This window comes from Schistocerca gregaria, chromosome 3 (assembly GCF_023897955.1).
Source record: "Schistocerca gregaria isolate iqSchGreg1 chromosome 3, iqSchGreg1.2, whole genome shotgun sequence".
NCBI classification, from domain to species: domain Eukaryota; kingdom Metazoa; phylum Arthropoda; class Insecta; order Orthoptera; family Acrididae; genus Schistocerca; species Schistocerca gregaria.
In genome coordinates this window covers 875,212,394-875,226,422 of record NC_064922.1, presented here as the reverse complement: position 1 = coordinate 875,226,422, position 14,029 = coordinate 875,212,394, and the positions used below count along the sequence as shown (strand labels likewise).

The window sequence follows — 14,029 nt, the reverse complement described above, 5'->3', positions numbered from 1 at the left end:
CTCTTTCCTGTGTTAATGAAGCAAACAAGTGCTTTGTTCATGTCCCCAGTAATAATACTACTTCAAAGTTGTATACTTAGAAGTTTGTAAGTAAAAAGTAAATTCCATGCGTAGATGTCTTATGCATGGCTATAAACAAATACCGCAGCAATTCCAGGTTTCTCAGCTAGTTTTGCATAAATCTTGTATAATGTACAGTATATCCTTTCATCTTTCCCTCTCCTTCCCTCTTTCCTGACGAAGCAACCATTGGTTGCGAAAGCTTGAAATTCTGTGTGTGTGTTTGTGTGTTTTTTATTGTGTCTATCTACCAGCGCTTTCCCGTTTGGTAAGTCATGGAATCTTTGTTTGTAGTACAGTATAGTACAACAGATAATACAGTTTTGAGTCATTTCAAGATAACCTAACGTAGTGAAAGAAGCTGTGCGACACGATGTAAAAGCTGGTGTGATTATTAAAGTTGTACTTAATGCAATAGCGATTTTGAAGTTGTAATTACTTCATGAAAAAAAGTTATTCTGTATCGTTCATGCTATGCACTATGTGATAGAAATCTGAGTGTCCTGCAGTCTCTTGACAGCATTAAAATCATTGGGCAGAACTTAGTGAATCACAATCCTGAAGTCTTACTCACTGAATGATCAGTGAATGGAAGTAGCAATGGATGGCCTAAGGGAAGTAAAATACGTACATTCTTGACCTCTGTACATCAATTCTGCATAACTTTTGCATTTCTTACACATGGTCAGGTCCAATTTTTTATTTGTGGTGTTTATTAATAATTATATTGGGACATACGTGAAGAAAAATACCTGTTGCCACTATTTGCAATGAACAACCATAATTCCTTGTAAGTTGCAGAGGCAGAATTATGCCTATGACACTCGTCCGCGTTAACGTCTGTTATTTTATCTCGCCTAGATGTTAGAGACTGTATTTGTTGAATGCATACAGCTTTGATTGTGCAATCCTCTCTAGCAGCAAATCCAGTCATTTAACTCTTGGCTTATCCCAAGTAATATTGTGCCATTAGCATATCACACAATTCTGTAAATAAATGTCATTGTTACCATATAATCCACATGAAGAACAATAGAAACTACTTCACAAATATTTTAATAAGTTATGCTATAGAACTTCATGGATTTAATAGCCACTGAAAAATGTCTGAAATGTGAAAGTTGTAAACATTTTTGTAATAATTTGTTTTAAGCTATGAAACAACACAGGAAATTCACAAATAATAATTTCTGTTAGAATTACAAACTTATGTTTCCTTGTGCTTAAGGGAGTAAGCTGTAAACATATTATGCCTTGTATATAATTAGACTGTTCGTGCAAAAATGTCAGTTCAGAATCAAAGTATGTGTGAAACTCATTGTGCTGCACCACAAAACGAGTACAGTCCATGACATGAAAAGCATAGTATTGTGTGTACTGCAGATTAAATCACAGATTCACACCTTGAGTCTTCATTTTCATAAGGAGCCATGTTTGGTACCACATACTGATGGGACTGAAGGTATTTTGAATAAAACCTCTTGTCGCAGCAGCTTTTACCTGTGTGTTTGGAAACTTGATGTATGCAGGGGCATGAAACACAGTTAATTCAGACAGTATAAAAAATTGACTTGCAGGCTGTCTTCCCTTGTCTCCCCCTCCCTCCCTCCCTCCCTTGTCAATACCAGTTAAATATCTCCAGCCAGCCAGTAGAACAAAATCTACACAAGAAAAAATTCTGACAGTTATTAGCAGCTGATTCAGTGGTGGCCAGTAATTTCAGAAATAAAAATTATGTGAAGCAGCTTGTGTGACAACTGAATTTTATCAGGATATGAGTCAAAATCAGTGATAGAGCTAATAGACAACTGTACACCACCACACTGATTGTGATCAAAATTGGACGAGACACACTTTTGTAGAACAGGAGTAAAAGTATGCCTTTCATGGTGCTAAGTGGGAGAGAATTTCTGTTTCACTATTAATGAACTGTTGTAATACTTCCAATAAGTTTCTCTAATATTGCTGTCATATTTAGAGAAAGCACAACTTGTTGTTGTTGTTGTTGTTGTTGTTGTTGTTGTTGTTGTGGTCTTCAGTCCTGAAACTGGTTTGATGCAGCTCTCCATGCTACTCTATCCTGTGCAAGCTTCATCATCTCCCAGTACCTACTGCAACCTACATCCTTCTGAATCTGCTTGGTGTAGTCATCTCTTGGTTTCCCTCTACGATTTTTACCCTCCACGCTGCCCTCCAATACTAAATTGGTGATCCCTTGATGCCTCAGAACATGTCCTACCAACCGATCCCTTCTTCTGGTCAAGTTGTGCCACAAACTTCTCTTCTCCCCAATCCGATTCAATACTTCCTCATTAGTTATGTGATCTACCCATCTAATCTTTAGCATTCTTCTGTAGCATCACATTTCGAAAGCTTCTATTCCCTTCTTGTCCAAACTATTTTTCGTGCACGTTTCACTTCCATACATGGCTACACTCCATACAAATACTTTCAGAAATGACTTCCTGACGCTTAAATATATACTCAATGTTAACAAACTTCTCTTCTTCAGAAACGATTTCCTTGCCATTGCCAGTCTACATTTTATATCCTCTCTACTTCGACCATCATCAGTTATTTTGCTCCCCAAATAGCAAAACTCCTTTACTACTTTAAGTGTCTCACTTCCTAATCTAATTCCCTCAGCATCACCCGACTTTATTCGACTACATTCCATTATCCTCGTTTTGCTTTTGTTGATGGTCATCTTGGATCCTCCTTTCAAGACACTATCCATTCCGTTCAACTGCTCTTCCAAGTCCTTTGCTGTCTCTGACAGTATTATGATGTCATCGGCGAACCTCAAAGTTTTTATTTCTTCTCCATGGACTTTAATACCTACTCCGAATTTTTCTTTTGTTTCCTTCACTGCTTGCTCAATATACAGATTGAATAACATCGGGGAGAGGCTACAACCCTGTCTCACTCCCTTCCCAACCACTGCTTCCCTTTCATGTCCCTCGACTCTTATAACTGCCATTTGGTTTCTGTACAAATTGTAAATAGCCTTCGCTCCCTGTATTTTACCCTGCCACCTTCAGAATTTGAAAGAGAGTATTCCAGTCAACACTGTCAAAAGCTTTCTCTAAGTCTACAAATGCTAGAAACATAGGTTTGCCCTTCCTTAATCTAGCTTCTAAGATAAGTCGTAGGGTCAGTATTGCCTCAAGAGTTCCAACATTTCTACAGAATCCAAACTGATCTTCCCCGAGGTCGGCTTCTACTAGTTTTTCCATTCGTCTGTAAAGAATTCGTGTTATATTTTGCAGCTGTGGCTTATTAAACTGATTGTTCGGTAATTTTCGCATCTGTCAACACCTGCTTTCTTTGGGATTGGAATTATTATATTTTTCTTGAAGTCTGAGGGAATTTAGCCCGTCTCGTACATCTTGCTCGCCAGATGGTAGAGTTTTGTCAGGACTGGCTCTCCCAAGGCCGTCAGTAGTTCCAATGGAATGTTGTCTACTCCAGGGGCCTTGTTTTGACTCAGGTCTTTCAGTGCTCTATCAAACTCTTCACGCAGTATCGTATCTCCCATTTTATCTTCATCTACATCCTCTTCCATTTCCATAATATTGTCCTCAAGTACATCGCCCTTGTATAGACGCTCTATATACTCCTTCCACCTTTCTGCTTTCCCTTCTTTGGTTAGAACTGGGTTTCCATCTGAGCTCTTAATATTCATACAAGTGGTCCTCTTATCTCCAAAGGTCTCTTTAATTTTCCTGTAGGCAGTATCTATCTTACCCCTAGTGAGAGAAGCCTCAACATCCCTACATTTGTCCTCTAGCCATCCCTGCTTAGCCATTTTGCACTTCCTGTCGATGTCATTTTTGGGACGTTTGTATTCCTTTTTGCCTGCTTCATTTACTGCATTTTTATATTTTCTCCTTTCATCAATTAAATTCAATATTTCTTCTGTTACCCAAGGATTTTTGCTAGCTCACATCTTTTTACCTACTTGATCCTCTGCTGCCTTCACTACTTCATGCCTCAAAGCTACCCATTCTTCTTCTACTGTATTTCTTTCCCTCATTCCTGTCAATTGCTCCCTTATGCTCTCCTTGAAACTCCGTACAACCTCTGGTTCTTTCAGTTTATCTAAGCCCCATCTCCTTAAATTCTCACCTTTTTGCAGTTTCTTCAGTTTTAATCTACAGGTCATAACCAACAGATTTTGGTCAGTCCACATCTGCCCCTGGAAATGTCTTACAATTTAAAACCTGGTTCCTAAATCTCTGTCGTACCATTATATAATCTATCTGAAACCTGTCAGTATCTCCAGGCTTCTTCCATGTATACAGCCTTCTTTTATGATTCTTGAACGAATTGTTACCTACGATTAAGTTGTGCTCTGTGCAAAATTCTACCAGGCGGTTTCCTCTTTCATTTCTTTGCCCCATTCCATATTCACCTACTATGTTTCCTTCTCTCCCTTTTCCTACTACCGAATTCCAGTCACCCATGACTATTAAATTTTCGTCACCCTTCACTATCTGAATAATTTCTTTTATTTGATCATACATTTCTTCAATTTCTTCGTCATCTGCAGCGCTAGTTGGCATATAAACTTGTACTACTGTAGTAAGTGTGGGCTTCGTATCTATCTTGGCCACAATAATGCGTTCACTATGTTGTTTGTAGTAGCTTACCAGCATTCCTATTTTCCTATTCATTATTAATCCTACTCCTGCATTATCCCTATTTGATTTTGTGTTTGTAACCCTGTAGTCACCTGACCAGAAGTCTTGTTCCTCCTGCCACCGAACTTCACTAATTCCCACTATATCTAACTTTAACCTATCCATTCCCCTTTTTAAATTTTCTAACCTACCTGCCTGATTAAGGGGAAGCGCAACTTATAAGGGAAAAAAGTGGATAATGTCTTCTGCTGTAAAAGTGCATTCACTCTGGAACCATTAAAAGCTACCCCTGTCACTGAGAATGGGGTTTAGGAAAGAAGGTTGGAATGTTGTATTCAATTAAGTCTCAAAAGTGGAGGCTTTTCAGTATTGCTGTGCCTATTTGGAAATGTTTTTGTCAAATAGACAGACAAATTGCGAAAACACAGTGACAATGGTAACGCGGGAACACAAATATGTCCGAAGATAAACTTTAGGCTCTATAATCGTGAATGGATATGCTTCCAGTTTATATACTGAATAAAACTAGTAAATATTTTCTCTTTGTTCTCTTATTGAATGATGACAATTTTGAAATACAGGTGAGGAAAAAAATTGAGTGTCTGTTAACACAATGTAAGTGAGATACACAGGGTGCCTAGTAAGTAGTTAGGTATTGAAAAACGTGAATAAATACTATGATTATAACACTAATTTTTTTTAAAATTAATATCATGTAGACTTTGTTTTACAAGAATGAGGACGTATACTTTAAAAACCAAAGCAGGTACCTGTGACATCAGCCAGTTATCTCAAATGACTGTGTATGGAACCCACATGCCTCCGGAGGAAGACACACAGGATATTGATGAGGTTTCGTCAGGTATATACCACATTTATCCCAGCCCCATGAAAGAATCCATAAAGTGTCAGGCCTGGACTTCTTGGAGACCACCCGTGAAGTCTGTGTCTTACTATCCAATGTCCAGGAAACTTCTCATCCAACCACGAATGCACTAAATTTGCAAAGTGAGGCAATGTGCCACACTTTACATTATTTAGGGTCAATTCCCAATAGGGTCAATTGCCAATTTTTGCACCATACAGGCATCTTATCTAAATCACTTTGCAATTGGTTTTGATCTTCCGGTAACTTTACTAGATGATAAATGACAGGTTGTTTGTAGATGATACTAAGACGGCTGCTCAGATTGTCTCCTAAATCAATAAATATAACGAACAGCAGAGGGCCTATAGCACTACCTTGGGGAATGCCAGAAATCACTTATGTTTTACTCAGTGACTTTCTATCAGTTAGCACAACCTGTGACCTCTGTGACTGGAAGTCACAAATCCAGTCATATAACTCAGACGATATTCTGTAAGCGCGCAATTCAGTTACCAGCTGCTTGTGAGGTATGGCATTAAAAGCCTCCTGGAAATCTGGAAATACAGAATCAGTTTTAAATCCTTTGTCGATAGCACTCAACACTTCATGATTAAAGAGCAACTTGTGTTTCACAAGAATAATGTTTTCTAAATCTGTGTTGGCTACGTATTAACAGACCATTCTCTTAGAGTTAATTTATAATGTTCGAACGCAATATATATTGCAAAATCCTGCTGCATATTAATGTTAATGATGTGGGCTTGTAATTTAGTGGATCACTTCTATTGCCTTTCTTGAACATTGCTTTGACCTGTGCAACTTTCCAGTCTGTGGATACGGATCTTTTGTCGATTGAGTGTTTGTATACGATTAAGTACAGAGCAACTGCATCAGCATACTCTGAAAGGGATTTAAGTGGTATACAGTCTGGACAAGAAGACTTGCTTTTATTAAGTGATTTAAGTTGCTTCACTATTGCGAGGCCATCTACGTCATAAAATAACATCTTTGTTGCTATCCCAAGCAGTTACTATTGACCAAACATAATTTTCAAGTATCTGTGTGTAGCTTTCTGCGTTCATTGTGCTGCACAGGATAAATTGCTTAATAGCATTTGTGGCACTTTTGTACGATACTGCATCTTCTCCACCAGAACACTAAGTTTCTGTTCTGGCCAATAATGGCAATTGTATCTACTGATAAAACCTTCAGCATAGAATATGGCCTTGTCACTACAGAGGATGTTATTGAGGCCAATGTTCATGCCAACTCGATATATATTCCCCAAACTCCACTCTGCAATCAGTCTTCCTGTATCAGCTGTTGCACTTGATGAGTTTCACCATTCAATAATTCATTCTTTATGCGAGATGTGACATACCACATATTGTGCTTGCCATGGGGGAAGAAGGAGGAAGGAGAGGGAATGATGGGGCTAGAACAAAGCCAGGAATGGAGCACAAGTCTGGCGTGGCAACCAGATGTTTGTGACTGCGTTTGTACAAGTATGGCAATACGACCTCCAAACCAGCTGACACACACCTGCAGAAATCTAAATATTATTTAATGATCTCTGTGTGTCCACTATTTCCAAAATGATTACATTGATGGCAAAACTTTACAGCCTTTTGATAATACCTTGTTACTTTCCAGACACCCTTCAGTAAACAACAGAGTTATGCTATGAAACACAGTTGAAAATTTACTTGTAATTCATGTTATCCAGTTTATCATTTACAAGATTGAAATGACTGTACTTTTTACTCCACAGGATAAAATGTAGTTAGAAATTCTATGTCAGTGTATTCTTCAAAATAATTCGGCCAATGTCTCACATTCTTAAGTTTTCATTCAAACAATTGTATAATCTCATCATCATTGTCTGATTATTTGTCAAACTTACTATACAGATAATCTCTATAAACCAGCCTGAAATCGCTGGATAGACAATACTGAGATTAGATGTTATTGTGCACTCGTAAAGCATGTTCCCTGCATTATTCAGACCTAGGTTAACTGGCAGTTATGCAGAGTTTTTACAATTGGCCCTGCAATAGATACATCTCAGTGGATAATTTCTAGGGACACTTGAAATCTTCCTGTGGATAACTACTCATGACCATTGGTTGCTTGTAGTATTTTATTTTGAGGCCATTTCAGATAAGTATGTATCAGTTCTGGTAGTTGCTGCCTTCACATCTCTGGTGGAAGCTAGGTAATAGAAATACCTTTTGTGTTATGTGCTAAAATTTACAAGTTTTACAGTTTAATTACCTGTAAATTGATGTGAGGTAATTTGTCACTGAACTACCTGATGGTTTATCCACCCACTCCTCACAAGACATCTCTTAACGGAAATTATTTTTTAAAAAAATTGGATTTTATACGAAGGGAGGTGGCTCAGTGGTTGGGACACTGGACTCTTTGTCCACAGCTCGTGGTCTTGCGGTAGCGTTCTCGCTTCCCGTGCACGGGGTCCCAGGCTCGATTCCCGGCGAGGTCAGGGATGTTCTCTGCCTTGAGATGACTGGGTGTTGTGTGTCTTTCATCATCATTTCATCCTCATTCACTCGCAAGTCGCCGTAGTGGCATTAAAGAACTTGTGGAGCGGCGGCCAAACCTCCCAGCGAGGGGTCTCCCAGCCACCAGTGCCATACGCTCATTATTATTACTGGACTCTTCCAGCCAAAGTGCAGCTGAAATTCCTATCCAGTCATCTAGAATTACATTTCCCACAGTTTCTATTAATCAATAAAGGCTGATATTGGGATTGTGTCTTTGAGAAAGGAAAAAGGCCGATGTCCTTCCCCAGCGGTGATCTGTCTGAGCTTGTGTTCCATTTATAATGGCCTCATTGTCGATGAAATGCTAAATCCCAATTTTTCTTCCTTATGTATTTTTATTTAATTAATTTATTTTTCAGGTTCCGTATTCAACTCTGCATCCATCTGGCAACAGCACTGTTCTGCCAGCAGTCCGCACATGGGAGTCTCGCATTAACCATCTGCATGTGACAAATGCATATGGTCTCTTTCGTCGAATGACCGGTGTTGGAGGTCGACCTGAAGTGATTATTGAGGGCAGCAATCATATTGATGGTCCTTGGCAGGAATATAATTTCCTTTATAAAGCCGGAAATGTGAATGCAACACCACCCTTTGTGGGTATGTATTTTTCTATTAGACTTCTTTGCAGTGTCTCAATATTACTTTAATAGCTTTTATAATTATTTGTGAGTGGATAGTACTTTCAGCTAACAAATATGTTCCAAGAATGACGGGTGCACAAAGGGTAACAACTGTTAAATGATGGACACATAATTGTGCAGTGTGGAAATTAAAGTTGTCTAGTCATGTATCGAGATGGCTACAAAAGCAATGTCACGGCTGATATATTTCTTCACTCTTATCAAACATAATAAATTTCTCTCTGTGATTGCCTCATTGATAATGGCAGATACTTTTAACTTGCATTATTATTTACTGTTTGGTAAGAATCGGGTATTTTGTATCATAAAGGCTGTTTGTAGAAACTTCTCAAGGTTTTTTTATCGTCTACCACTTTTCAACACCAAAAAATGCAATTGACACTGCTTTTTCTTCTTCTTCTTCTTCTTTTCTTCTTCTTCTTCTTTAAAGAGACCATTAATAGTAATTATTTGAGGAATAAATGATTTGATTTGATTTTGACAGGGAAGCTAAAACAGCTTAGGTCTAACTGACCACTGCCCACATCAAAACAATGTTTAATGTGTGGTATCACTCCCTGTGTATCTAGTGAAGCCGAAATAGTGCAAGGAGTCCCTTTACCAGTTTTTTTATTTGATTTTTTATTAGACACAATTTCTTTAGGTCTAGCTGTCCCGAAGATTCTATATCTTTTGCTCTCCAGTTCCATGCATTCATATATTAGGTGTGATGCAGTTTCTTCACCCTCATCACAGATCACAGATCCTAGATTTAGGGTCTTCTTCTGTTATACCTATTGTGTGTGTGTGTTTTTTAAGTTCCTATGGCCAGTCATCAGTCCAGTCATGAGTTTGATCTCTTTCCTGTTCAATCTCAGGAATACAGAGATTCTTTTAAAACATGGCTTGGGATCGTTACCTTTCCATGTTTTTGTTTACGGACCTTGGTCCAATATTCTACATGCTGTTTCGTGAGCCAGTTCCGTTGATCATACCCTTGGTGATTGTCAGGACAGGTTCCGGTCCAGTAAATGGAGCCGTTGCCCCCATCCTGGCCAACCTGTCAGCTTGTTCATTGCCACTGATCTCCGAGTGGCCAGGGACCCACACTAGGTTTACCCTATTGCTTCCCCCTTGCTCCGTCAGAGCCCTGTGGCATTCTGCAACAATATTTGATCTTGTTGCAGGAGCTGCCATTGATTTCAGGGCTGCCTGGCTCTCTGAATAGATGTAGATGCTAAGGTCATTGTTGCACCTATACTTATCTCCTCCACACATGCCCCTGATTGCAGTAATTTCATCTTGGAATACAGAGGCCAATTTTCCTAGAGACATGATGCCCTCCAGTCTTGGCTGAACCCTGTGCACCTCTGCCCCCAACACCTTGGTCTGACTTCTACCCATCAGTGTACCAAACTATGTTCTCCGTATGGTGTCAAACTGTTTTTTCCCACTGCTCCCTGCTACCCGCTTCCAGTTATTATATTGTAAGGCTTGTTGAAGCAGTTGGGAGTAATTATATAGTCGGCAGGCATTTCCCCAGCCATTCCTATGTTTACCTCACTCATTATGTTAGTGTGCAAGTATGGATATCCCGATGAGATCCAGTTTTTGCCAGTTTTAAGTCTGTATGCCCCATCTGCTGCCTCCATCTTGACCCAAAGGTGTAGTGGATTCATGTCCAGCATGGCTTCTATCGCAGCAGTTGGTGTGCTGCTAATTCTGACTGTTATGGTTAAGCAGGTCAGTCTTTGCACCTTAGCTGCAACCCGCTGTTCTACCTTCTTCCACCACACTACAGCCCCGTAGGAAATCCCAGGCCTAACCACTGTTGTGTATATCGTGTGCATACCTCTGGGGCTTAGGCCCCAGTTTTTACAAGCCCTTCACTAGAGTACTTTTTACCTTGGAGCAGATACTCTTAATGTGAAGGGTGCACATTAGTTTCTCATCTAAGTTTGTTGAAAATGTGAGGAATTAGATTTTTTTCCGCAAATGTTAATAGTGTCCATAAAGAAAAGTGTGACAAAAATGATGATGCGAAATTAGAGTATGAAAGATGTCTCGAATGAAAGTGAGAAAAATACTGTGCCAAATTCAGACTTCTTTCTTCCAAGCTGCATTATGACCACCAGGGCCTGCCATCTTATTACTTTATGCAGGCCATAGTGTTCCACATATACCTCTTAGCCAGTATCCATGGCCGTCACCACCACCACACAGCAATACTGTGCTACACAGTTGAGGCCATGGGCACTGTTGCCCATGCAGGTTGTCCATGGAGGTGGGGCTGCATGGAGCTCTTTTGTTTGTACTTTGATGTTATCTTTTATTTACTTACAGCAATTACACATACTTTAAAAGAAAAATGCAGCAATTTGAAAGTAGGAAATTGTAAATTTATGGTATAATTTCAGAGGAGAATAAAAGAAGACAGGAAAGAATAGATATATGCATATATCTTCACCAAAACCATGTGGGGAAGGGGACGTGGTATTCAACTTGAAGTCCAGTGTCCACATGTTGTGCTACCTATTTTAGCAATTATCCACACTGAACATTGCTCATCAGGAAAACTCAATTTGTTCATTCCATGCGGATGCAAACTATGTCGGTGTCATTTGTTAGTGCTGCGCGAGTTGTTTTTAGGTTACATTACTACTACTGCTATTGAGCTAGTTAGTAAACAATATCGTGCCTCAATGTAATCTAATTAAATTATATACTGTTCCTACATAGCTGTAGAAGAAATAACAAGCCACCGCTAACCTAACATTAATCTTGTTAAAACATTTTTGTAGAATAAAACTAGAAATTTTTAAGTAGTGGACCCATTCATTTTGTTTAACTGCATAATGTTCTGTTGTGTTGTTTTATTTTGCTTGCTTACTTTATATAACATTTAGATTACATTCATGTTATTACATTTACAATGATGTGGTCACTTACGTAACTACTTAACAATATTGGGTTTGGGTTTAACAAAGATTCTAGGTCAGTGTCTATCCACAGTCTATTACTTCTACTTTTAATTAGATTCATTCATAGCAAGATATAAATTGCAATGTTTAGTAAATGTTCATATGAATAGTTGTGCATGTTTTACGTGTTTGTTATGTATTTTTTGTGTGCCTATGTTTTGTTTGTGTTGTCACTATCACTCATATTGTCATCAGTACTGGAGCTGCTCGAGCTATCTGTGTTGGCCTGTCTTTGTCTTCCGCACCTTCTTTATTGTTGAGTCTGTTTGTGTACATCATCTTCTGCTTTTGGGATTATGTTGTGTCTGTGTTCAACTGTGTCCGTGAATCTGGGTTCCTCAGTGAATTGTGTAGTGTTTTTTCCATTGTGTGTTCTATGTTATTATGTCTATGCCTGTATCGAATGCATTTCAAAAGGAAGTGTTCTGGGGAACCAATTTCCCCACATGTTCTTTGATTGCTTTCTGAAAGCAACTTATGCTGCAAGTGCATGGGATATGGGCCATGTCCAGTTGGCTATCACTCTTGTCTCACTCTTTTTTTTCCCAGTGTTCATACATCAGTTTTTTAGTTGGCAGTTATCTTCTATGTGCTGTCCACCAAAGTGTTTTTACACTGGATGGTGATGTAGCAAAAAAATGTAAAACGGTACAGAAATTTTGGAAACAATCTCGTAAAGAATGGCCATGTTTGGTAAAATCAGATAAATCAGACCAACATGTGTCTTGTGTGGTGTGTGCACGAAACATTTCTATAAAGCGTGCTGTTCATGATGATTGTCCTCCTCATGTTCTGTCTAAACTACATGTGGACCTAACAAACCTTAAGTCTTCAAATGCATCATTGTCATTATTTGGAATAAAACCTGATGAGGAATACTCTGTCACCAATGCTGAAATGTTTTTTAGTTCATTGTTGAACATGGCATGCACAATTTCTTGTGCAGATCATACTTTGCAGTTGTTCAGAAAAACGTTTCCTGATTCACAGATTGCTAAAAAACACAGTTGTGGAAGAACTAAAACAACTGCAGTTATAAATTCTTTGCCATCTAGTACACATACAAATGTAGGAGAATACTTACAAGAAAACTCCTTCGCTCTTTCAGCTGATGAAAACACAGACGGTAAAAATGTGAAACTGTATCCAATTTCTGTTACTTACTCTTATGTTAAACTGGGAAAGATATGCACCACAATACTATTCTTGCTAGAATAGAGTTTGTATACTGGTGAAGGAATTTTTAATTTCTTGAGTGATGAACTGCTAAGAAAAGGAATTCCCTAGAAAAATTGCAATTCATTTGTGTGTGATAATGCAAATACAATGGTGGGATATATAAAAGGAGTTGCTGTTGTTTTGAAGAAAGTTCAGCCACACATAAGAATCGAATCGTGTTCCTGTCACCTGCTTCATTTAGCTGCACAAAAAGGTGCTGCAGAAAACCTACAATAGTTTGATGCTGAAGAATTTGTAATAGATATTTTCTACTTTCTCCAAGAGAGTTACAAAAAAGTCTACTTTTAAAGCTTGTCAAAATATACATGGCACTAAACCCCATAAAATACTGAAGTATGTTTGTACAAACTGGCTATGTCTGCTCCAGTCAATAGAAAGAATAACAGAACAGCGGGAGCCTCTTGTAATCTTTTCAATGAGGAAGCTTCAAAAAGTTGAAACAACTTTCACACATCTAAAGTGCGCCCTATTCTAAATAATCCAGTAACCATGCTATATCTTCTTTGCTTTAGTAATATACTTTTGTTATTTACCAAAGCAAATGTATTTGTTGAGAAAGAAAAGCCAGTAATTCAGACTTGATAGCATCCTAAATAACTTATTTATAGATTTGATTGTGAGATTTATCAATCCTTCTGCAGTACCTACTTCTGGTAGTCTAGTGGAATTGAAATTTCAAAAATAAATAAATATCACAAAAGGCATGAAGGTATTATCATTGGTGTGGACACTAGAAGCTGCATTAGTCATTCCTAGCATGAAAAATCTGTAATTAGAAAATTTTATGAAGATGTCAGAAGATTTTTCATCAACTCGTGTAGTTACGTCAAAGAAAAACTCCACTACATCAAGACTTCTTACAAAAACTTTGAAGTTATATACATTGGATCTAAGAAAAGAAAATCTTTACAATCACTTGTAAAGCTGAGAGAGTTAATTCCTGATGTTCAGAGAGAGTGAGTGAGAGAACTGATACTGCTCAATACAAAATATCTGCTATGTGTGATGCATTGGGCATTAAAAAGTATCTGTTTCTGAGCAAGCTTATGCT

The 14,029-nt window shown here is 38.4% G+C and overlaps 1 protein-coding gene across 1 annotated transcript in view; it reads left to right on the top strand.

Moving 5' to 3' along the window:
• Nucleotides 1–14,029, top strand: part of LOC126354957 (lipase maturation factor 2-like) — an 83,612-nt gene that overhangs the window by 52,813 nt on the left and 16,770 nt on the right. The window contains exon 9 of the mRNA XM_050005039.1: nucleotides 8,495–8,735. Coding sequence (XP_049860996.1) covers nucleotides 8,495–8,735 — 241 coding nt within the window. The remainder of the gene's footprint in view (nucleotides 1–8,494; nucleotides 8,736–14,029) is intronic.